The sequence below is a fragment of the Cupressus sempervirens genome, chromosome 10, assembly GCF_028749045.1.
Source record: "Cupressus sempervirens isolate cs-2001-9-10 chromosome 10, ASM2874904v1, whole genome shotgun sequence".
In the NCBI taxonomy this organism is placed as follows: Eukaryota; Viridiplantae; Streptophyta; class Pinopsida; order Cupressales; family Cupressaceae; genus Cupressus; species Cupressus sempervirens.
This window is the reverse complement of record NC_143127.1, coordinates 510755539-510782873: the sequence shown is the minus strand read 5'-3', so window position 1 is coordinate 510782873 and position 27335 is coordinate 510755539. Positions and strand designations below refer to the sequence as shown.

The following is a 27335-nucleotide window of genomic DNA, read 5'->3' as shown; positions in this document are numbered from 1 at the left end:
AAAATCTTTTGAACATACACATAACAATAGTTCTAGGGATTTCTTTTAAGACCTCACATATGCTTGTATCATGCAAGGTTGCTTTGTCCCTTGCTTGATTGTTTGAAGACTACTCCACGTGTCACTAGCTTGCTTGAAAAGACATTGCTTTTGAACATCAAACTTGTTATGCTATCAACTATTGTCAAACTTTGTCAACCAAGTCAAAGCATCAAGTCTTAACATTTTTCTTGTGTTGCTTGCTAAGGGGAGTCTCGTCATTTGATTTTCCTTTTCTATGTCTCTAGTGCTTGAACATGCTTAAAGTGACTCTTTGTTCTTAGTGCTCTTGGTTTTTCTATCTTCATGGTCTATGTCCGCTTGCTAGTTATCTTTTTGCTGAAATGATTACCTTGATTTCTTGACTACACTCTTATGTTGGGAAAGTTGTTCACTTGTCACCCTTCTTGCTCTATCTACTTGGCTATTTGGATTCTTGCCTAGATCTTGACTTGAGTCACTAGTGTTGTAAGTTTCTTGGACACTTTCTTGACAAGTCACTTTACTCTATCTTTACTATTTTGGCAATTGAACACTCTACCTCTTTAGTTTGGACATCAAGTTATCTTGTGTCACCTTATTAGTTATCTATCTACCACTGTGGAATTCAAACCTTGTGCTACCAAACCTCAACAAAATCTAGATGATCATGATATCCTCCATGCCACTAAAGAGTTTCAAGATCTATACGCTCAATACAAAGAGCTAGAAGAGACAAATGACCTTTCTTACCTTCATTTCTCTAAGCGCATGATAGAAATGAAGTCTAAACTTGAGAAAAGGTTAGAGGAGAAGATTGCATTCTTAAATGAATCTCCCTTAAGACCTTTACATACACATTGTTCATCTTCTTCAAGGTCTACATATTCTACTCCATGACATCAAATGTCTTCATCTTCTAGATCTAAAGACCTCCTTAGAGAGAAAGAAAGTGATACCTCCTTTGAGCCTATTCCAAGCTATCATGATGGACCTATCTTTGACCAAGACAATGATGAAGACATGGATGCATAGCATTCACTTGAGAAACAACAAAAGGACTCTAGACATAATTTTGATAGAACTTTTGCTCCCTTGGAAGATTCTTATGATGACACTTTGCAAACACTTCTTGGCACCAAGCTCATCACGTTACCTAAGTCTAGCTCATATGGAAACCCATTCTTGGATATCTATTGTGCTTATCATCGACATAATGAGCATAGTACTTCAGATTGCATTGAGTTGAAACATAAAATCCAAGATCTTATTGATAACAGAATTATTGATACCTCTAATGACTCATGTGATGAGGATACTTTTCTTGAGAAAGATCATATTAATGAACCTATGTCTAATGCTGGTTTCCTTGATACCTCCACTTCTTCCAACACTCATACACCTCCCAATACTTCAAATCTTTCCATCATGACTCTATCAAATAAAGAACCTAATGCTTTTCACGTACACTACGTCTATCCTCAAGGGCTACCTCTAAAAGAAACTCAAGCTAACCTTCAATTGGCTGCAAACCTAAAGATCCAAGCACTACTCCATTCAATCTTCATTCTCCCTTGTCCTTAGAAGTGGCTCCATGTCAAGAGGAGTATCAAAAAGAAAAAGCTATGAAAGTTAAGAAAGATCAAGATCAAGCACACTTTCATCTCCTTCAAAATTTCACCCCTCCGTATCCTATATCTTTTCCATCCCCCAAGTATGATGAAGATACCACTTCCATTATCTCCCTTGAGCTTACTGAAAATTATGAAAAAAGTTCTCTTCCTATGCTATCCAAAGCTACTTGTCAAGATCAAAGCATCCCCTCATGTTCTACTTCTCCATATCCACTTCAAAATTGTGCTCAAGCTTCAAGTGCTCCTATTAAAAATAATATTCCTATCAAAGCTACTCATGAGTCTATTGATGGCTTTGACCATGTTGCTCACTCTAAAGATGTTAATATCCCTTTCCACTATCCATTTGCATATCCAAAGTCTATCCTTGGTCCTTATCCATTAAAGCTAAAGCCTTCAAACCTTCCATCTATATTGGGACCTTATGTTCCTTCATCTCCTACATTTTCCACTCCTAGCTCTCCCATCATACCTCAAGATCAACAAAGACACTCATCCTTGATGACTTTTCACCCATCCGTCCATCTAAACCAGTCATCATCCCAAGTCTTTTGGAAGCAAGAATAAACATAAGAATCCATTGAAAAATGAAGATCACTATGTCCTGTCTAATCGACATTTGAATGCTAAGATAAAACATTCAAGAGACCACAAAGGTCCACTACTCAAAGAGATAAATCAAAGAAAATATGGGTTCCTAAATCCATCATTGAAGAAATATGCTCTCAAGCATCCAAGGAAAAAGAAAAATCTAAAGCTATATGGATTCCCAAGTCTCTCTTGAAAGACTTGAATATATCAAAATTTATACTCAAGCTTCCAAAGGCCTCCGCTCCATATTCTTCCAAACATCTTCATAAAAAGCTTCCAAAGCCTTCGACTCCATCTTCTTTGAAAATTCTCTTACCACCCCATACATCTAAACCTCAAGCTATTGCCTCCATGATTCCTACATCATTCCAACACCCTTCAAGGTGTGTGTCGATGTTGATCTTGCCCAATATTTCAGCTACCCTCATAAAATCCTCTAAATCTTATACTTGCTATACATGAACTCTTGTCCTCCATATACTCTTCCTATATTATCTCCCTTCCATCACCCTATCAACATCTTTGAGCATACCTTTCTATGGTCTTGGCTTATCACGACTTATTTTTCCTATAGGAGCACTACCTAAATTGATGAAATTTGAGCTCTTTCTAAAAATTCAAAAAATTCAAAAAGCAATAAGATAAAAATTCAAAAAAAAAAAAATGAAAATGTGCCTTGGTCAAAACCACTTCTTGTGGTGCCTTGGTAGCAAAAGTAAAGAGAGATAAATTCGTCCTATGGTGAAAACCAGTTCTTGTGGCACCTTGGATAAGTAACATGATGAAAACCTAATAAATAGGCATCATGCATAATTCTTCCATCATCCATCCCCTCTTCCCTCTTTGATCTTGACATTGTTGAGCTATCCTTGCATATTGGCTATCTTATCCATGAGATTCTCTATTGTGCTTACTTATTCATTCATAGCCTTCATATCTAGCTTCATTCTTATTATTCTATCCTATTGCTATTCTATCTAGTTGACCCCTTGGTCTTGATCACAATAAAGGAAAACATGGTTCTTAGGCCTCTTGACATATCCACTCTCTCGGACTACACGCTTTCATGCTATCTTGCTCATTGGCTTCCATCACTTATCCTATATGCTATCGCACTTGTTGGCTTAACTACTTATCCTACACGCTATCTTGCTCATGTCTTCCATTGATTATCCAAAACCTACTTTATATGGCTATCTTTCCTAACTTGGGTACTCTTGAGGAGTCAATCCTTGAGGATCACTTTCACTTGCTTCATACTCCTTTCTTATCAATCTCTTCTTATCCACCAATTTTCTGCTACATCATGTCCTACACCTTGCTAGACATTGGGAGAAAATGATGTGATCTTGCTTGAGAACCAGTAATCTCTAAATCATTCTAAAAAATCCAAAAAAAAATCAAATATGATGTTGAAAAAATCCTAAAAATCAAAAAATGTCTTAAAAAAATGATCATCTTAGTGAAAACCTAGCAATAGGTGCTTTGATGTATCACCAAAAAAATCAAAAAATACAAAAATACAAAAATAAAAAAAAAATTGAAAAAAGTCGTAAAAAAAGAAATCTGCCAAGTAGTGAAAACTTGGAAATAGGCGTTGCTTGAGACCCTTGCACCTATGTCTATCAGTCTCAATCACCCATTTTGCTACACATTTCCTAGCTTGGGATTGTTTCTTGTGGGGGCACCACTGCTTAGCCTATTAAGGTATTCTTGTGCATTAGGGTTTCTTTGACAGCTCACAACACAGTGTTTCTCAACACTACCCCTCCCCCCTCCCCCAACTTGATATCAAGTGTTTCTCAATACTTTTCAGATAGTTTACCTATGGTCTCCGATGTCGTGATATTTCTCACTATCAAAATCAAGTCTTGAAGAAATGGCCAAGTAACTTACACACACACACTTGAACACTTAAACGACTGAGCTATGCTGTTTTTTATCTACTTTGTGTGTTGTCTATGACAATTTCTTTGCTATATGTTCCCTCCCTAATAGTCTTTCGAGGATGTCATTGACTAAAAGACTGGGGGCATGGGGCATGTTTTCTTGATTTTTCTTTGTGGGGATACTTTATTTGTCTATAGTGTTTAAAGCATCCGTGCTTGTCCTATTGGATACTTTGACTTATAAGCGTATCATCCTTGACTATTTCTTTGCAAGACCACACTTGAGGGTTATCCTAGTGCTTATAACTTGATACAGGTGTAATCTTGCTATATTAAACTTAGGGAGCCTAACTACATTACCCATCTTGACCTATATGTCTTTGATGCTTAAGTTGGATTCCCACATTTCTATCTGACATAGATCATATTCATATCCTCATAGTTTTACTAGTGATGATTGTATGATCTTGTGATGTCCCTAATAAGGCTTGATGATAAAAAAATAGGACCTACTTATGTAACCCTTGCAATTGCACCTTTTCATACTAGCTTGCATTCTAGGATTCATTCTAGCTTAGCTTTGCATTTTGCATGTTGAGAGAGCTCTCTTCTTTATCTTTCATGGACTTGCCAGCTAACTGCGTTCATCCTTCTCTTGCATCTTCTTGATCTTATCTTACCTCTTCTTGCGTATTTCTCGCTTCTTTTCTATCTTACCATCTCATCTATACTTTTGACCTATCTTTTCTAATCTCGACATCCTAGATCCATTTTCAGGATTGAAATCCAAATTCAAGTTCATCTTGCTACTCAAAATTTCTTCCTTCTTCTATGTAGTTGGCTGACCTAATGAGGCTTAATCTTTGAATTTTGTTGGGGAAATCATCATTTCTTCATTACTTCATCATTTCTACTCTCTTCCACTATTCACTTTCATTTCTATTTCATCTCATTTCATCTTTCTTCTTTCTTTGACCTAATTCTTATGCTTTATCTTTCTTGGTCAAAGTTAGTCAAACTGGGGCATATCTTCATTGCTTGGTGGTCACTCTTTGGTTCTAATCCTCTATCTGTCATCTTGGACATTGCTATATCTTGATTTGCTCATATCTTGCTCATTTCTGCATCCCCTTATCTCATTTTGATTTCGATCCCAAGGGGGCAAAAATATTCTATCATCACCTGCTACAGCTATCTATTTCTTAGGAGCATTTGTTTGATCTATTCATTTGCTCTCGGTCTATCTGCTTTGTTAAGTGTTAGCATTCTTCTTGAATTTTGACATCGTCTTTTTCCTAATGTTCAGTACTACTACTATTAGGTTGTACATTCAAGATGTGCTATCTCTCTCTGTATTTCGTTCTTTGGAATCAAATATCTATATCTATTGTTGCCATCTTGGCTTCTTCATTCTTTGACGTCATGTGTTTCTAGATCGATCACACATTAGTCAAAGAGGGGCAAATGTAATCAACTAAAAATGGTCATCTAGACTATGAGCCCTCTTTCTAGCATTTTTCCATAATTTATCTAATGGTTATTTTTTATCAAATCCTCAAAAATCTATTTATTCGATTATTACCTATGGTATGATCACTTTATCCCAAGTTCATATTTAATTAAATGAACATGTCCCCCTTTTAATTAAATAGAATTCCCCACTCGTCTCTTATCCTAAGTGTGCACACATAAAGCATTATTCCTATTTTATAAATAAAAGAAAAGCTTTTTTGTCTACACATGAATACACATTTTTCTATGTGAGAGGAATCTTCTACTTTTAAAATAACTTTAATTCTCCTCCACACATTTCAAACCCTCTCAAAAGTCAACCATTAATTGTGATTGGTTGAGATGCTTGTGCACATGGATCACTCAAGATGTATTCTCCTCCCTTGATTATTCCTCTTTTGCCTCTTAATCTCCTCCGTCCATTTTTCTTTAAAAGGGAGGGCTCTCTCCTCATTCAAAAAAATCTTAGTCTCTCATGCTATTGTTATGCTGCAAATTTTCTTAGTAATTTTGGAGACTTGGAGCATTCTTGCATTTTTGCATTTTAGCTTAACTCTCATTCTACTTACATTATGGCATACTTTTTAGCTTAGTTTCATTTATGCTTTAGCTTAGTTGTTTTTGTTAGCTTGCATTTCATTTAGAATAGCTTGCATTTGCATTGCATTTTATTCTAGATTCTTGGATATTGGCACACTTGCCTCAATTCTTTGAATCTCTCGTTCTAGAGTGCACCTTGCAAGGGTTGCATAGTTTGGTTCATTTGAGAGCCACCATCTCATAGCCTTTGCACATAATAGATAGAAAGCTATAAGTCGACTCTTGGGACTCCCTCTTCCATGAGTTCTCTCAAGAATAATGGTTTATAGAAGTGTGACACTTTTATGCACACAACTGGAACATAAATTTCGGAGACTTGGGAGGATGGACGAGCTTTCAAAGACATTCAAGCTCATTTGAGGTCCTTGCTGAAATAAAGGAATCTATTTGAAGGCACAGAAAATCTCGGAAGAAGAGACAACCGACAAGGTTGAAGGGAGCAACAATGAACGTGGAACATCAGAGTTGGAGTTCTTGATGATTTATGTAAGTCTCATTTTCAGAGCATCAAACGGGAGGAGGACTTGGCACTTAGACAGAGGGATCGGTATGAATTGGAAAAGGGGAGGCATATACATGAGATCAAGCACATCATAGATGAAGATGGCTCTCGTTTAATCATTTCCCAATTTTGAACCAACATTATGCACTATGAATCTTTTAGGAAATATACAAGGCATATGACTTGGTTGAGTACATATATGTAGCTTGCAAGCTTCATGGATTGAATGTACAACAGAACAAATCCGAGAATCAAATAGCTGGAATCAGAAATCGCTCTTCTTATTGCAAAACAAGAAGCTGAGTTAGCTTTACAAGTAAACAGTGCTGCTTACCATGGCGAATTTGGGCTGACAGTAACAAGAAAGTTGAACATGAGTGTGGTTGTGACTTACTGGTATACAATCATCCAAGTTGGAAAAAAATTTGAGTCTTCATAGTTCGGAGAAATTATAGTCTTCATATTTCGGAGAAATTATAGTGCTCGTCAATTGGGTGTTGGCATCTATTTTCCATTCAAGGTAGAATCGATGCATTCAAGTTTAGGTGATGTTAATGGCCGATGTGATTTGGCGTGGAGTTGTTAGCTCCAAATGAATGTCATTGAGGCCAACCTACAAATTCAAGCGATCACCATCTACATTTTTTAAAGAGTGTTGTGTGCAATATCATTAGAGTTTGTTTGCTAAGAATTAAAGAACAACGTCGAACTAGAACTTTTAGTGGAAACTAACTACTGCATGTGGGAACATCTTGCACAAATTGTTATAGGGGACACATTCTTAATTATTATAGAGTGATTCTCTTGGTCTGAGGTAATTCTAGCCATTTTTTTGAGTGGAGGTGTCATCAAGCCATCACAATTGTGAGTGCAAGGAGGAACCTTGGTGGTGTGCATGTAGTAAGGAAGATTTCCTTGTCAAGTATCTTTCAGGCATCACAAAAGACATGGGCAGTGATTTGTACAAAGAAATATGGACAACAAATCTTTCAAAATCTTCAATTTCACTTGGGCTCTCTTGTAGGGACTAAAGATCTCCTTAGCAACATATATTATAAGAAAAAAATTCAGGGTTGGGATAACATCATGATAAATATTATGAAGTGACAACCATAGTTAGCCCAAAATTTTGAACTTGATATAAGGGCAATAATACTTGATATTTACAGAGAATATAAGGCTCTTCCTACCCGAATTCAGAATGATTTATCATTTAGTGATTACGTGGATTTTCATCTAGAGCGGCAAAATAAGACGGGTAGGGTAAAAAGAAAGTATCTAGAAGTGGTTCAGGAACTTCTTGCAAGGGTCCAAGGCAAAAATGTGTACGAGGAATTCCCAGAAAATCATGATCAACGAAAAGAGGTTCTTGAAAAAGAAGAGCAATCAACTACCATTGATTTACAGCCTTCCAACGACCATGTCGAAGATGTTACCCAAGGTACAAGTTTTTATGTTGGTGAATTAGAGGTTAGTGTTGACAAACAAGCAGATGAGGACAGTTGCACACAAGGTACTAATAGATTGGAATTTTTCTTTGATGAACCATATATTATCTACGCCCATGAGAGAAATTCAGAGGAACAATCCAAGATGACACTATAAGACGATGAGATGTATCAACATGATAATGAAATGCATGCATTTAGAAACCAGCTGAAGGTTAACGAAGAAATGGTTTTGGCATCTTTGGTACGTTATGATAGCACTCACAAGGTGGTTGAGGATCTCTACAAGAAGGTTCAAAAGGGAGTGGAAGAAGAATGACTTGTTTCTGATTTGCAAGTGATCAAAACAAGCCTTGGAAATATGAAATCAGAATATTTGTATTTGTTTTCTGACAAGGATAACATCTTAAGGTTGCTGAAACACATGTTGATCAACTAAATAAAGAGAGGAATGAGATTGAAGAGCTCAATAGAGAGCTTAAGGAAACACAAGAGGCATTGAATGATACTCCGATTTCCCTTCAGGAAGCAAAAAATCAGATTAGGATCACAAATCACTCTCAGGAGCAAGAGGATAAAGAGAGGCGGGAATTTTTCCTAGAGGTAATTGATGAACTTGATAGCATTCAGCAGACGTATGCTTTGGATGATTGCCCCAAGCGATCAAGTACCAAAGTTTCAGATCACTTTCAGCTTATTGATAACCCCGTGTTTGAAGGTGATGCTGATTGGAATTCCGATAATCCCATGTTTGAGGTAAACGAGGACTCTCCTTTTGATTATCATGAAGGAGATGATTCTGATTTCAGGATATGGAATCCTGGTACGATTCCTAGCAAGGAATATGGGTCACAGGATGGAAGTGGTGATTTGACTACGGTTGTGCATCATAAGATCAGTCCACATTGGGTTCCTGATTTCACACTATACAAGAGTTGGTTGGATTATTTACATCAGCCTTTGGATAGTTTTTGGTGTAAGTTTGAGAAGAGTTATGTGTTGATCATAGGGAATGCTCTTTCAGGTTCATTCTTATTCATAGTACCTATGTACTCGGGGATTCTCCAGATTGAAGATGATAGTTTGGTATTTGTTGCACCCAGCGTGTTACACTCAATTTTTGAGTGACTTGTTTATTACATCATCTATTTAGGTTGGATTGTCATCATCTACTGAGTTACATAGTTCACTGATAATTTCTATCTTATCATATCGGCTGGTTATGACAACAAGGTTTGGGATCCAAGTGTCGATCATATGTATTTATGGCTTGTTGAGGACCTTGTTGTAATTCTTCTCAATTTGAGGTTGGATTCAGTGGTATCGATGATGATCAGAGTTGTTCAATTTACAGGTGCAGAGTTTTTTCAAAGAGTTATATGGGATCCAGGGATACGGTTGAGAGATAGATTGCCGAGTGACATCTTGCTTCACAGTGTGACCAAAATTTTTTTCAATTTGGACTACAGGCTACTTGCAGACTCGTATAGGATTCTAGTATTGATTGCTTGAGGACAAGCAATTTTAAAGAGGAGAGATTTGTACTGTCCCCTTTTTTTGGGACATTAAAAATATTGAAGTCTTATTTTATATAATGTTAAAATTGACTTTGAGACATAGACTCAAATTATTAAAAGGTCAATTTAATGTTCTAAAGAGGGCAAAAGGTCAAGGAGGAATAAGAAGAAATGCTAAAGGGAAGTTGAAGAGTCACAAGGGAATAAGACGAAAGCTATATAGGAGTCGAAGAGTCTTAGTTTGTGTATTAAAAGGGGAAAGAGGCTCATCGCTAGGGATGCTTGATTTATAATTCAGTTTCAATTTTCTCTCTTGCGAGAGTTATTCAGAAAGCTTCAGCTTTCAGCTAGTATGAGGACATAACCCCTCGTGCCGGTAGAAAGTGGACGCACACCCATTGTCCAAGAGACATCAATTCAGGTGTTTTATTCACACTTACAAGTTCTTATTCTAATATTCCAATCTAAATATTAATTTGTATTTAAGATTGGGTTTTTGTTCTAGTTATTGTATTGTTGTTGTATAATCCAATAACGTGTTTACGAAGTTGTATGAGTGTTTTTGGTTTTATCATTGTGGGTCTATAATATATTTCTATATGCCTGAAATCATGAATATTAATATGAAAAGAACGAGTTTATATTTATTGGAGAATCAACTAGTTTTCTACTATTGTTCGTAATTCATATGCCTTTGGTTTAAGTTCTAAATATCAATTTTGAGGAAACAATTAGATCACAATCAGTTGGATTATTTTCTATGGTTGACATTGCCGGTTTATCTATGATACGATTTTATGTTTTTACGATCTAAATGTTATTCCGAGAAGAAATCAAGTAAATATCCGGTTAGAGATATTTTAGTATGTTGCATTCCAACTTGTGTCTTGTACAAGCACAAAGAATACAATGAAGGGGAGACAAAGATGTGGGATTTAAATGCAAAGTATTTGGACTAGGATGCTTCTGCTTCTCATCTTGCAGTTACTGAATTGGAAGAATTTGGCATTGATAATGTAAATGGTGCAATTGATCCCATTGGCCTTAGCACTATTTGTGAATCAACTAATGTTAATGAAGAAGATGATGATGAAGTTGATGATGGTGATGGTGGTGGTGGTGGTGGTGGTGGTGGTGACAACAAGGGTGACGGTGACAGTGACGGTAGTCGTGGCGATGACGATGACGATGATCATGATGATGATGAAATTATTAAATAATTCATTGAAAATTGAAAAAATGATAGTTGAACTTGATCTTAAAATTTATCATTTAACATTCAATTGTTTTGATGTTAAAGTATATGATGGTATGATCATGATGCTATGAAAGTTTATGGTGTTTTTGTTGTTTATATGATATTATGTGACATTCAAATCTTAATTCATGTTTACCAGCCGCATATATATATATATGTTTGTGTACTAACAAACCCAAACTTGAACCCGAACCAGCAACTTGGCATTTAATCAACTGATTAATCAATCACATCATTGTTATTGCATATCAAAAAGGCCACAACAAATAATGCAACTGTCATTCACAATGATCTTCTCGTCCTAACCAAAAGAACTCATCAATCCCATTATCGCTCAATTGACTTTTTTCCTAGGAGTAGGAGTTTCTAGGCAGGCAACTTTGGCAAGGCTCTAGTTAAATGTGTTGTGCTAAAGTCTAACTCTAACATGTTGTGCTTGATTAAATTTAAACAATACCAGTTACAAAAACAAGCTAGTGTCTAGTGAAAGCATGATGTGAAGCAATTGGTTGAGGAGAAGCATGAAATGTCAAATTCACAATAGTGTTTGAGGCTTCGTGTAGCCTCTATTTTTTTTGAATTTTTTTCTCCAACTGGCCTAGATTGTTTGGCATTAACTGAATACTTATCCTTTTGGTTATACTTGTGTAGTTTTGGAGCAACATTCAGTAATTGGTTCATCATATATCAGTTCTAGTAGCCATTTTATAGTCTATCTATTATTCTCTATTAAGCATGAGGGACAAACGAGGGGCCGCAATAGAACCCCCAATTATCTCTATCAAATATATATATATATATGAAGTCCACAAGGAATTCACTTGTTTCTCACCAAGGTCAAATTTAAACTCAAAACAAGATGCAAGCAAGGATACACATATCTAACCTCTCAATCATAAATGGTCGTTATCAACATTATATGAATGAGCCAAATGGCTAGTATAGGGAAGATATGTAGAAGTAAAGATTACAATTCACAAGGATTTCATCGCTTGGTATTGAAATGCTACCTTAAAAAAAATTGGCATTTTGTTGCATGCCAACAATGTTTTATTCTTTTACACGAACTCCACGGTCTAGCATCATTCACCAAAGATGCAATTAAGGCTTCCTTCTTTTTCTTAATCGGGTATAACTGTAGTAGGTGTTCTCACCAAATCTACTTGTGATAACAAAATAAGAAAATATTTAATAATGATTAAAGTACCTCCTCAAACACAAGCTTAAATTCGGAGCCTACCAGATGCGTTTGATGCTTGTAGGCAGTTTAGGGTTTGCAGATATAGCTTTCAGTCTACAAATCGCCCGAATTACATTTCCATCAACTACTGGTACACCCTGCATGCACAAAGGGAATATAATTTACAACATTACATTAACCTGCTATCCTCATTGTCCACATAAGCTGAGGCAATTCTAATGTCAGATGTTACGAACAGTCTCCAATGTATTGAAACATGCTATCATTTACTCATGATAAAGCAAAGAGTTAATCGCTATGGACAGCACTAGAAACAAGCATTCCTCCAAGTTTTGGAGGCAGGCAAGAGCGGAAATATCAGGAAGGTATTTTGGTGCAAACAAATATATTCCTGGATTTTGAGGGGATGATGTGAGAACAGCTGTTGAGAAATTCATGAAATATGTGAATTAAAAGAAACTGGAACTTATTTATTAACAACTGAATGCTATGATTAATGACTAAAATCATAATGGCATTTAACTAAGAACTGCAAATACAAATGTCCAAAGCAAATTTTTTTTTTTTGGCTGATTTGAAAAATAAAACATGCATACGGAATTTGGGGAGGAACCACCATCACTGGAACAATTGAGGTGTATTTTGAAACATCCTAGGGCATTCCAAGAACAACAATATCCCTAGACATTTCTCAAATAAGGGAATGTGCCCGTCTAAAAGGCCCCATGCTTTTTTTCATCGCTGTACTCCATTCACAATGTGTCTAGGACAAGCGTCCAAACATGTAAAGACATCCCCATTAAATAGTGCGTAAAAAAAAGATAGAATCCTAGAATTGTCACCAGCTTGAAAGCAATTGAAGCGATGGCCCCAGCCGTATAATCACCGATACCAGGAACTTTTTTCAAACCTTCCAATGTGCGGGGGAATACACCTCCCTGATTTTCTACAATCTCTTTTGATCCCTGCATTAAAACCCATAAGAATTTAGAATTGATAATGAATAAAAAAATAAACAGAATACTAGAAACATGCAAGGAAAATGAACTGTAATTTGGAAAAGTGTTGACAACATTCCCCAGAACATCATTATAATATTAATTTGATCCACAACAAACCCTATAATAAATAAATGCAAATAAATTGAAGCATCATTTGCCAAAAAGATCTTTGGGGACTTTGGAAACACATAAATGAGATTTGAGATAAGCCCAGCGTGTTTTATTTTTGTATCAAGCAACATCAGTTTCCTGTGATCAAACAATTCAAGCAAAAGAAAAGTACAACTCCTAACAAGGAATCAAAAGATTGCTACATCTAATAATCTAGTTTCAATCATGAAGATTTTAAGCAAAGCTGAATTAAATCATATATTAAAGCCAATAGATTTCCACAATCCAACAAATTATGTTTGCGGTGCCTTTGGATTAGATTGCATACGTAGTTTTTTGCATCAATGGTTCGGATCACACTTTGGGGTTCTATCTTTTTCATTTGTGCTCTCTTTCATCCTGATGATGGACCCCAGCATGTGATCCAAAACATTGATGCAAAAATTACATATACAATCTAATCCAAAAGCACTGCAAACATAAATCAAATATGTTTAAAAATATTACTATCACTGGTTACACTTTCAATGAAATAGTATAATTCCATTGAGAAGTAGAAAGCTTGCAAGGATGAAGGTGGTGGAAACACTATCACAAGTAATTTGCATGAGATATTAGCAATCATATAAGGTGTTGGAGTAAATGAGTTTTTCATTTAATCATGCTTGAGTTTACTTAGGCAGCTTATCATTAATGTTCAGTTTTGTTAGGTTTCACATTGGTTATGACTGATTTTCCATCCTTGCCCTTATAAGCGAGGTTTGTACATTATTTTTGGTATCTCAATTTCATCATCCAAGTGAAATATTTGACTCTCTGTGAAGGTTAATCTGGAGGTCATGTTCCTGGTAATGAAATTTAACTCCAACATGATATCAGAGCCTTCTATCTACATTTCCTTCCATTTTGAGAGTTTTTACCAGCCTTAATTGTTGATGATCCATGTATCAATTAATTTCAAACATCTGCATATTTGGCACATTTAACTGTTTTGCCAGCATATTACTGTGATTGATTTCTTCTCAGGATGGACTATCCATCTCAAAGCATTTAAAGTTTCATCAGATCTCAGTTCTTTCAATAATATGTGGGTTAATAGTTCCATCAGTAGATTTGTAATTTCTTTCATGATGGTATCCCTTGATCTGCAATTGATTGACCATCTTTTGTCTTGCCAGTACTATATAATGGAGTGATTACCTATTGTACGCAGGTGTTTATTCTGTTTGCTGATCTCCACATTAACGGCCTAATCAGGTTTCTTTTAAAGGAGACAGTCTCTATTTGCAGACTTCATTTTGCATCTGGCAAGATCAGAAGTTTTGCTTGCGTATTTATGGGTGTAGTTCAATCATTTGAGAATGCATTGGCACACATTGTACTCATAAACTGTTTTGGCAACAGCAACTACTCGCATATGAAGACACTTTCATTGTTTTTCTTCTTGATCTGACTTGTGAATAACCCATTTGCTAAGTTTTGTTGTTAGACTATAGTCATCTAAAAATGCTTATGGTTGTAAAGTCACCTGTTTTTTTTGCACCAGTGATTATATTTCTCAGAGCATTGTCTTTTACCAGCAGTATATAATGTGGCTGAAGCATTACCTTTGATTGACAGTCATTTGTCTGCAGGAATTTCTTATTGGTCAATTTATTTTGATCAAAACTTTTCTGCAAAAAATGCATTTTAGAGATTCATAATAGTATTGTGCATGGACTTTCTGGCAGGCCCCATGAATAGAGTGAGTTGTCTGGCACTCATTGTGGCTCAAGATTCAAGGTTGAGGGAAACAGATTGTGGAGATTTTATGTGGTGAGGAACCCATTATAATCTCACATAGTTTGACATGCAGCATCTTTTTGTAGCCTCAGCCATCAACATGTGGTCACATGGGTGACTAGATGGAGCCCCCTACTGCCTAGTGCCTGATTTGGTCAAGAAGAACCTTTTAGAGCCCTTTTTATCAAACTAGCATAGCTTTTGTATCCGGTGTCCATTTTTGGCACATCATGTATCATTTGGAAAGCTCTTTTTGCCAGCTTAATGGTGGTTGAGTTTTTCCAATGTTTTTCTGTTTTGTACTCTATTTTTTCAGCTGAAGTTGCATGTTAGTTTTGGCGCAAATAAAGAAGTTAATTGGCTATATTGTGTAGTATATTTGTTGCATTTTGTAGTGCCTCTCTTGTTCTCTTTTTGCATGACACCCTGATGGATGTGCCGTTGACTTTCATGCTTGCATTATGGGCCTATGTTGGACCCTTGTGAGGCTTGTACCTTCGAGGTGATCTAATTTATGTTGTTGCATCATCAAGTTGTTTATGCTTTATACTTGGTTGTGAAACCATTGTGTTATGACTAATTGTATGCCCAATTTGTGATGCCTTAGTTTGGCTCTTGAGGTGTATTGTTGCTCCTATGTGATTGGTTGAGCTGATATTGTTGTGCGGTGACTATTCCCGTGTTATACCTTTACGTTGGCATTGTGAGATGCACCTAGTACAATTGATTCTTGTGTTCGTTCTCAAACTGCTACTGTGGTTGTGCTTGGTATTTGCCTTATGAGGCTTACGATGTCTATAGATGGTTTCACTGAGGCAGGTGTCAGTGGTAACCTAGACATTGATTGTATCACAATGCTATTCCCTAAGTACCAATGTGATGTGATCTAGTGTTGCATTTGATTATTGCACCTTATTTTGGTTGATGCAGCATTGTTGTTTTGTATGTTATTAATATTTTGATCATATCAGCATTATGATGCGTTATGATGTTATCTCGGGTATTTCGCATTTGAGATTATGGATTTTATTTCAAGATGATTTTAATGGAATTTTACAATGTATTGTGCTATATATGTTGTTGGATTTTTCAGTTCTTTACTTTCATTGATAAATGCTTAGAATAGTCGTAAAATGGTTTATTTAAATGCTTTTAATTTAAATATAATATTAGTGTAATTATATGATGTGTGCTGCCTCACCACACCATTGCTATGCATTTTGCCCTTGGTGTTCATACGAAGCGAGACAAAGTCATAATAACTTACTTGTGAGATCAACACAACGTCCCACTCTCCTTCATTATTAATAATAGAGGCATTTTCATTGATTTTATATATGTTTTGGCTATTTATATATTGTGAGCAGCTACACTTGATGTTTGCATGTTTTAGTGAACACCAGGCACATTCACCTTGAGTTGTAGGGATTGTGTGCCTATGTTGTCGGCAGTGGCAATAGAGATAGTAGCTTTCGCCTTGCATACAAAGTCAATATTGTCTTTGTATGGAAGGCATATCTTCATGATTATACTATATCCCTCTGGTACGTGATTGGTAAATCCGGATGCAATATACATTTGTGTTAGACCCATTAGCATGGTTGTCCATTGCTCTCACAGTTGTCGTAGAAGGTTTTAAATTAAAATGTTGATTTTAATGAATTTCGGGAAATTTTAATATTTATTTTAATTGTAGCCTAATTTGTCATAGTTGGATTACAATTAATGGGAATCAATCTGTCACAAGATTTGAGTTCGAGTTCATGTTCAACAATTTTAAAATCTGGATAAATTTGACATCACAAACAAATTTGAAAAAAATTGACATTAAATTTGCTTTAAAAATTTAAATAATAAATTGAGAAATAGAGAACTATTGTATATATTATAGAACAATATTATAATTTAAATATGTTTAAAATCTTACTTTATATATTTATATATAAAAAAATTATCAATGTTATTAATATATAATTGATTAATGGATTAGAATTTTATGTTTAATTAAACATTTTAAACTATTAAATTTTTTAAATTGAATAGAAAACAAAATTAAAAAAATGTCAGTCATTCTAAACTGAAATTTAATATGTTTAATATCATGTAAATAAAAACTTTAAAGAGGAACTAATTTGAAACATTGTGAAGGGTTCGTTTAAAGTTTTTTGTAAGAAACTAAATGAGTACCACTTCACAAAATGAAATCACAAGAGGGACATCAAACACATCTGAGCAATTTGGGTCTCCAACTAAAGCTGAGAGTCGAGAGTAGAGCACTCTATGAGCATAGGATTGGATTATGTCTAAAACAACATGACAGTTGCACCTGTGTCGTGTCTAAATTGCATCATGTCTGCGGCAATATACACATTGGCCTAGCTATTAGGATATGAAAAAAAATTAACCTTAAATTGAAACCGTACCAATTTATTGGCAAACAACAACAATTTTTAAGAATTTTTTTAAGTTTGCCAAATTTCAAACTTCATGGCCAAAATTCAGCGAACCCTCTGACTTCGGAATCAATTAATTTTAAATGTGGAAAAGCTCATATAGATTCTTTAATAATCCATTTTGAAAGTCACTTTTGGGAAAGTGCTTATTATGTGCAAAACATGAGTTTTCCACTCACTTCTCATATTATGCTTTTCAAAAAATGGGATTTTGCTATAAACCTTCTTGGGGAAGGTTGATCTTTTGCTTGTTAGGTAAAATTCCGTCATTAGATTTGCATGCGGGGCGGCTCATTGGATTTGTATCGCGATTGCTCCGCTTTGCCAAAGATTTCAACCTATTTGGTAGAGCCTTCATTTTATTCATGTTCAATATTATGATTGAACTTCATGCCATAATGGTACTCTTCACAGTGAAACCTTATTGTATGCTCTGCAAATATTTATTTCGAGACCTTGTTCAATTTTGCTCAACACAAATAAGATACAAAGCTTCACATGATATAAACAGAAGCCCTCTAACAGATTAACACTTGCATATAATGCCGAATTAGAGTTATCGATGATAAATTTGCATGTCGCTAAACTTTAGTAGGGTCGACATTAATAACAATTTAATTGGGACCTTCACTACATTCACTTGTGACAATTACCCTCAATATATTAATACCAAATTCAATGTCAAACATAGGAAATATTTATTCAACAATAAATTTCCTTTATGAAGTTTAACTTATTTAAGTACAAAGCTTTTTTGATAACACCTCATATAAGTCTTTGGTCCACTAGTTCAACTTCAAATACCCAAAACTTTACAATAATAATAATAACAATGTCATTGATGAGTTTTGAAGCAATCCATATCATTAAACAAAATAATCGCCTCGGCCACATACTGTTAGCGGTTATCAAAGTATAATCGACTAGTCATATCCCACCAATATCATGCCACTAAAATTCTCAAAATAAAAATATGCACTTATTTTCTCAAATCATTGTTTCAAAACTATAATTACTTGTGAAACTTCACAAGCTAGCAAGAAAACCAACTTTGGTACCACTGAAATATCCCTAGTAGATATTTTTTCCCCTAAATTCTCAAAACATGGCTCAAAAGTTAAACAACATATTTTACATGCAATTTCTCTTCCAATTATTTCAACAAAATACAAATACCAGCTAAGTGAACTCCGTTGTGAATCCACTCTGAAGATGGTTTGCGTTTCCATCCAATCCACCAAGAAGTTTGAAGGTTTTCGTCCCGAAGATTTAGAAAAGCAAAAGCTAGAAGCCTCCTAGATTTCTCCAAGAGAAATCAAAAATCAAATCAATATCCAAACATGAAGAGAATGAGCCTTTGCAAGTCTTTTTGTAACACAAACCCATGACTCTTTAATTTCACTTGCTTGTCTCTTCATATTTCTTTCAATGTCTTTTATCAATTCACTTTAGTTTAATATATTCATTTAATAATAAAGTGGCATAATAATAGACTATTAATTCTACTAGCATTAAAATAAACAACCAATCGAGCTTGGTAACCCATGTATGATAGCTTGTTGGAAAGCTCTCAAGATTACGCTCCAAGTCCAATACTAAAATGGAAAAAAGAATAAAATTTGTTGACTTACTATTAATAGTAAGTATTTAGAAACCATATCTAATCAACTCTAGTTGACTTGCCTACGCTAAGTCTCACACTGGTTCCTATAAATTCCTTTTTAACTCGTGTGATCACGGCAAAAGGACTAACGGTGCATCAAGAAAATATGGCTAGAAATGGAGACATTACTATTGAGAAATTTAGCCTCATAGTGAATTGATGCCAAATTTCATATATATATATATATATATATATGTGTGTGTGTGTGTGTGTGTGTGTTGATGGATATATGTTGATATCCTTAAATATGTCATTCCAGGAATATCACATTGAGATGATATATCTCCATATGCTTGAGAGCATAATGTGTTCCATAACAAATCCTCCCTAGCTAAGAAGGAGTATTAAGAATACAGCTACAATCGGATTAATTTAATCATAAGATACAATGTTGATATAATATATTATATATATTATATTATAAATATATATATATATATTGTGATTTATATTGTTAATATATTTTAACTAATAATGATTAATCATATAGACATGTCTCCTACTTTTATATTTATAAGAGATTGGGATCTGCATTTGGAACATACCTATAACCATGGCAATATAATTACATTTGCAGAAACTGATCCATATTTTCTCAACATGATATCAGAGCCAATTGCAAATGTAACAAAGAAAAGAGAGAGGCTCCCTCAGCAAGTGGATAAAGAAATTGCATAGCAGATGTAGCAGTCAACAAATGAAGGACAAATGTGAGTGATATTGCAATGAAAGAAAAGGAGGCGTCACATTTTAACATTGAACATTCCTTGACTTTCGTCGATCTGCGCCCGAGTGCATTTTTTAGGGTGTGGCAGATTTTTTAAGGTTCAGAAAACTTCATTTGACTTTGGTGACTTGCACTTGGAGCACAAAATGGGTCTTGCTACAGATTCTCTATTTTGTCATTTCCCTCGCTTCATTTTTGCGATCGAATGCATTTTAGAACACCTACAAGATTGTCTAATTCATTCACTTTCACCTTGGGCACAAACTTAGATTATTTAGTGATTATTTTCTACATTCAATCATCCCTAACCATGTACTCAAGATGATTTCTTCGTGTAGCATGTAGATTGCAGATTTCCTTATTTTTGTGTTTTGTGCTAGGATTGTTCATGTGTCTCCAAGTGAGTGATGTACAATGAGCAAAAATTCCTGAGCAATTAAACACCATTACTATCAACCGAAAATGATTGGTGAGATGACAGCAAATCCAAACATCATATTGACCAAAACAATCAAAAAAATAGTCTAAAGTTGGCAAATTAACTCTTTCATCTAATTGGTTGAAGCAAGGAGTTCAAGAAGATAGATTCTGAGGGCAAATCTTGGTAATTTGTTCTTTGAACCTTGAATTACACAAATCATGTGGCGGTGAAGTTGCATTCATCACAATACGAAGGACATGAGAACGTAAGTTACCAGCAGAATTTTAATGTGTAATATTTGTGCGGAAATTGAAACAAGTATTTATGGGCAAATATTATCGAAGGGCATACAGTTCAAAGTCAAATACCCAAGCTCTTAATAAAGCTCGCATAATTGTAATTTGAGTTCTATATAGTCTCATGAATAAGGAGGAAAGTATGCATTGGCTGGCTTGAATAAATATTGTTGTAATGCTTGATAAATGAATTCTACTCTCTTAGACCTGCAAACTGAGCTATGCATCTACGGTAATCATCTTATTTTTCTACGCACCAACAAACATCAACACAGGGGTTATTGATTGTCGGCTGCAATGATTGGGGTCATATTGTAATCCAAATAGTGGGTGCATGAAATGGCATCAAAAATAGCTAAGTTTGTGGGAACCAAAACGTATGGGATCATTCCTTATGCTGGTGGAGTATCGTTCAGGCCAAAGAGAGTTTGTGCTATTATAACGTTATAACATTCACAACATATCCTATGATCAAGAAATAATGGATGTCTCATTCCTGGGGATTGTGGTTATCTACCTCCTGTTGTGGTGTTTCACAAAGATTGCTGCAGCCTTTTCTTTGTTTCTATTACAAAGTCATGTGTATTGGAGGCAAGCATAGAGTCGGGCCAAATTGCAGCAAGAGAGGATAATCTTCATAGATAGCACAGGAAGGGGCATGAATGAAAATGAATCTACGGGAACATGTTGATTGTAACATGAGAGGAACTACAGATCAATATTTGATTACCGTTCACACCAAATGAGTTCGGAAAACTATGGGACTAATGCTCCTTATTGTCTATCCTGTCATAGGAGAGAACGCTACATGGAATCTCGTATATGGTGTGGAGTTCATATCAGTACTCAAATAATTGAATAGCACGTTGGTTAATATAATAAGTGGATGATTATAAGGTATCAAAGGCAATGGCCAAGACATGGGCCTCACTATGGTAAAGTGTGCAGGTATATCATATCATTCTTATATAAATTGTTATTCATTTAAATGTTATTATTCTTATATATGAATTTACAATAATTCAATAAGAATAAAATTTATAAAAATGATTGATATGATAAATTAACATAGTATGTTATTGAATAAAATGAAATGAGAAATAAAGTTAGTAATGAATAAGGAAGTTATGTGGAGAGCACAATCCTTTGACTATAAGATAAGTATTTTCTTATTATTATATCTTGAGAACTACTTTCTTTTACTTATATAGTAAATCTCTCATTTGTATTTTTATACATACTACGTGACTTGATTTTTTCTTTGAGAATGTTACAACAAGAAGAGAAAGATTGAAATTTAGAGGGAGACTCACATTTGAGGCAACCTTAAAAGAGAGGGAGCATATAGAGGATATGATTCAGTCAACCTTTGGTGATCTTGATCATATTAATCAGAGGGAGTAAACCAAGTTGTGATAGATTCACTAATGATATAAATTTGGAATACACAAATTGCAAGATGTGCTTAATATAGGTTTAATCAAAAAATTAAACAAATACCCTTGCATGAAAAATGAAAATTTGAGTTGTTCTGAGACGTTAATAAAGCTTTTAAGAATTCATTTGAATCATCTATGAGTCTCTCTTTGATGAATGAAAATGGAAGGACATGTTCGCTTCTACTATTAAGTTAAATGAAAGCTTGGACCTTCAATGAACGAAAAGAGCAAGCTGGAACTTAGAAAGGAGTTGTCATATTTGATACAAAATTGTTCAACAATATAAGAATGAGTGAAAATTTTACATTGTGGGGGGAATAATAGTCAATGCATTCCCACTTGAACCTTATTTAGAGGGGAGATGTTTCATTCTCAAATAATCTAAAAAGACAACTTTTGAATCTTCATGTGCAAATAAGTATTCTTATCTTTTATATTTATCTACCCTGTGTAGTCTCTCTTATTTGTAATTCTATACATACTATAAGAGTTATTTGCCTTGATTTTTTCCTTTATGTTTGAGGATATTCTTACAGGAAAAAAAGGTTGGTACTTTACATATGCTACCTAATATTGTGCAGACTCAATCTAATGATAGTAGCTCCAAAGACCTTGATGATTAAGACGAATAAACTGAAGCTCTTGAAGCAAACATTTTTTATGATTGAGATTATGAGATTATTCTATATTAAGGAGGAGTATGACACTTCTTCTAAAGCAACGCAAGAGCACATGTGTGTGACTGCATCATTTTGATGGACCTACTCCTATGTATATCATGAGGAAGTGATGACTTATCACTAGAAAATAAGATATCGAATTTAGAGTGAGTCTGACAAGAATCCTTGAGGAAGAAAGCCTCTAAGGGAGTAACTATTGGACTTGACTTCCCAAGATCATTGTTCAGAGGGAGAATTTTTTGAGGTTCAATCTTTTGTGAATGATATCTTCTCTATGAGGAGAAGTTCTAAGTGAAACACCTTGTAATGCATTCTTCTTTGTAAGAAAAAATTAAGGTGAGAGCCTTTGTACCACCCCCTGACTGGGTTCATGGTGGTTACTATTTCACATATGATATGTATTGAAAGGTGACGATCTTTCATTGACATATATAAATAGAAGGTAACCATTGTAAAGTGACAATCTTATAAATGGTAGACCTATTATCATGACAAACTTCATTAAGTTGTTGTCCCTGAACATTGAAAGTCATGATAACGAACGTATCAACCAGAAGGTAACCACTGTAAGGCGACGACCTTATCAATAGCTTGACCTATCTCCTAGATACGCTACATTAACTTGTAGCACCTAAATGTACTGGATGTCTAGGAGCAAGTGTTATCATAGTTCTTTGAGCCGAATTTTGCCGGACACCACGATAATCAATTTGTTATGGTTCTTCGGGCTGGATCTTACCGGACACCATAACTTAAATCTATCATAAACCACACTTAGGTGGTGTTTAAACTTAAATTAAAGTTATAGAAATTGCTTCAATTCTCTCCTTGCTAAAGAGGAAGTGTTGAGAAATTTAGCCTCATAGTGAATTGATGTCAAATTCCATATGAATATATGTTAATATATGTGTGTGTGTGTGTTGATGGATTTATGCTGATATCCTTAAATATGTCATTCTAGAAATATCACATTGAGATGATATATTTCCATATGATGCTTGAGAGCATGTGTTCCATAACAAATCCTTCCTAGCTAAGAGGGAGTGTTACGATTATAGCTACAGTAGGATTGATTTTATTGTAAGATACAATGTTGATATAATATGTCGTATATATAAGATTATAAATTTATTATATTATATATATAATATTATACATATGTATTATATATAATACATGTGTTATATTGTGATTTATATTGTTAATATATATTAACCATAGTTTCGAGAATGGCCTTAAAAGCACTAGAATCACCGGTTTGGCGATTTGATTTAAGCATGACAATTTTTTTGGAGCCGGTGAATCGAATCACTGATTTTTTGCCATGAATCGCATGAATCGGCCGCACGGCAAGCAAAAAAGTGAACTCAATTTTTAATTAAAACACATTTTTTTAATCTTTTTTTTGCCTTTCACCTTTGTTTAACTCTAAAGGGCCTTCTAATTGTTTAGCATGAGTAGAAGAGAGGAAAAGTGAGAGAAAAGAAGAGAAAAGAAAAACCACAAGTTTGCAACCAGCAAGAAGGAAGAGCACCAAAGAGATCAAAAGTCCATTTGAGGAGGTCATAAGATTGCATCGGGAGCATAAAGGAGTCAATAGCAACACTCCTCAACTCATTTGCAAGAGGTAAGTGTTGAATTTTTTTTGCATGTTAGTGTATTATGCATTTTTTGTAAAAATTTTTTAGTTTTCATTTGCAAATCTTGAATATTTTTAAGTTTTACTAAATTGCAAAGTAGGGTTTGTTGTTTTGTAACTTTTGTTTATTAGTTTCAAACTTTGAGAGTTTACTTGAATTTTCTTATTGAAGCAGCCTTAACTTTCATTTTCCACAATGAGTAAAAAAGATGAATGTTGGAAATATACCGAAGTCTTTCCTGGAAGAAACAAATTTCAAACGAAATGTATGTATTGTAAACAAATAAATTCTGGTGGCATTTATATATTCAAATACCACATTGCTGCTATACCTGGACATAATATTACAATTTGCACAAAACAAACTGCTGAGGCAAAACACACTTATTTAGTGTCATTAGAAAAATATGAACAAGAGAAATTGAATAAGAAAAGGCAACTTGAAGGCTTAAAGGCTATTGGCTCCCATGCTCCCGTGTCGATCTTATACTAAGATTGAGTCTAGCCTATTGCAACCTAGAGTGCAGAAGAACAAATTGGATAGTTACTTTGTGCCCCGCACTACTCCTAGCTCACAAACCATGCCTGAAGGCATGGGTTTGAACAAAGAGATTCATGATGCTACTAGCAAAGAAATTTGCAAATTTTGGTACTTTTGCAACATTCCATTTGTTGCAACCAAGTAATTGATTCTTTTTTATTTGTTTTCTTTAAGGTTAAAGTAAAATTTTAAATATATCTACTTGCTTTATGATTCATTGATTAATCATAGATTCACTTTACAAGCTTACATAATGATTTGTCATCTAAATTTCTAATCATAATCTATTTGTGATAGGGCTCCTTATTGGCAAAACATGATTGATACAGTTGTTATTTGTGGTCCAAGGTTTAAAGCCCCAACTGAATTTGAGTTGAGTGGATACCTCTTAGATGAAATGGTAGAGGATATGAAAGTTGAGCTTGAAAACCACCGAAAGGAGAGGATTGAAAAAGGTTGCACCATCATGACTGATGGTTAGACAGATAGGAGGAATAGAACACTCCTCAATTTTCTTGTTTACTGTGGAGGTGATTGATCCTTCTACTTTCCTATGTACATTGTAAATTGTGAATCGTGATTGAGTATTTCAAATTTTGATTTGTTCATGATCCATGATAATTCATTGTTTTGTAGGATATACCATGTTCCTCAAATCAATTGATGCTTCCGCTCGTATAAAAAACATCACATACTTATGTCAGGTTATTGAGGAAGTCATAGCAAAGGTGGGAGAACACGTGGTGCAGGTGGTGATGGATAATGCAGCAAGTTATATTGCTGCAGATAAACTTTTAACTTTTCAAGTTTTGAAGATAAATTTATTTGAATTTTGAACTTTTCTTAATTCTAAGTTTCCTAACATGTTTTGAGTTTCTAATTAACTTAAAATTGTTGTAGGTAAACTTTTGGTGGAGAGGCACCCCACATATTTTGGTCTCCTTGTGCGACACATTGCCTTGACCTCATGTTGGAGGAAATTGGCAAGCTTGAGTGGGTCAAATCATGTGTCAAAAGGGCAAAAAGGATATGCAAGTTTACCTACAATCATTCATTCGTCCTTAGCACAATGAGGGACTACACAAGAGGCAAGAAGTTAACTCGTCCAAGCATCACGAGGTTTGCCTCAAATTTCATCACACTGCAGTCCTTGTTGACATCAAGGGACGATTTGAGGAGCATGTTTGTTGGGCAAGAGTGGATTACATCTTCCTATGCTACGACCACTACAGGGGTAGATGTGGTGAATTGCATCTTTGATGATGATGGTTTTTGGAAACCTGCTAAAGAAATTCTTAAAGTAATTTTTTTGTAATTTAACATTTAGTATTTTACTATTTAGTATTCAATATTTATTATTTAATTATTTAATTATTTAATAATTTAGTTTTACTTTCAATTATATTATTTTATATTTAAGTTTTGACTCAAATGTTTTTTTTACATTATATGCAGGTCACTGAGCCCCTTGTATCTCTCCTAGGAACTACTAATGGGGAGAAGCCCTCTATGGGCTACATATATGAGAGCATGGATAAGGTCAAGGAGACCATTAGAGCCCAATATGCAGAAGTGCAGAAGAAGTATACCCCTATTTGGGAGATCATTGATAGGAAATGGTAGAATCAACTCCACCGACCCATCCATGCAACAACTTACTATTTGAATATGGCATTTCGTTTTCGTCTTGACTTCAAGGCGAATGAGGAGGTTCTCACCGACTTATATACAATGATCCAGAGGTTGAGTAGTGATGAAGATAACACAACTGCAACCATTGAGCTAGACAAATTCAATAATATAGAAGGGTCACTTTTCTTTGGCACGATGGCTATAGATGCTCAGACAACAATACAACTAGGTAAAAATAATATATTCATGAATCTTAAGTTTATGACTTATAAGTTGTGCATTTTAATTTTTTATTATGTAATTTTAAAGTTGTAAATGAGACTAATTGTTTTTGTTTTCCCTTATTTCAAACAGATGGTGGCAAATGTTTGGGCCCACAACCCCAATACTTCTAAAAATTGCCATCTGTATTCTGAGTCAGCCAAGCAATGCTTGTGGATGTGAGTGAGTTGGTCCATGTTCAAGCACATCCACTCGAAGAGGAGAAATAGGTTGACTATGCAGAGGTTGACTAATCTTGTCTTTGTTTATTAGAACTTTTTTTAGATAGATTTTGGGCATTGATTCCTCTCCAATCATTCTGGAGGAAATTGATCCAAAATCAGAGTGGCTCACTGAGGCTGTTGATCTAGTCTTTACTGAGGAAGACCATGAGTGGGTTGACCAAGTGGATAGAGAGGTTGAAGTTGTGGCCATGGCAGAGGAGGCAGCTAGAGCACATTCACGCACTACTAGATACACACGCATACGCACAGACACAAGCCCTTGTGATGTTGTTCA

At 34.9% G+C, this 27335-nt stretch overlaps 1 protein-coding gene across 2 annotated transcripts in view; it reads right to left on the bottom strand.

Annotated features, from left to right (window-relative positions):
* Window positions 1-27335, bottom strand: part of LOC149534902 (HhH-GPD base excision DNA repair family protein) — a 41553-nt gene that overhangs the window by 9178 nt on the left and 5040 nt on the right. For both annotated transcript variants that reach the window (XM_089805412.1, XM_089805411.1), the window contains exons 3-4: window positions 13013-13135; window positions 12210-12307 (exon numbers count right to left, since the gene is read on the bottom strand). In XM_089805412.1, coding sequence (XP_089661538.1) covers window positions 12210-12307; window positions 13013-13135 — 221 coding nt within the window. The remainder of the gene's footprint in view (window positions 1-12209; window positions 12308-13012; window positions 13136-27335) is intronic.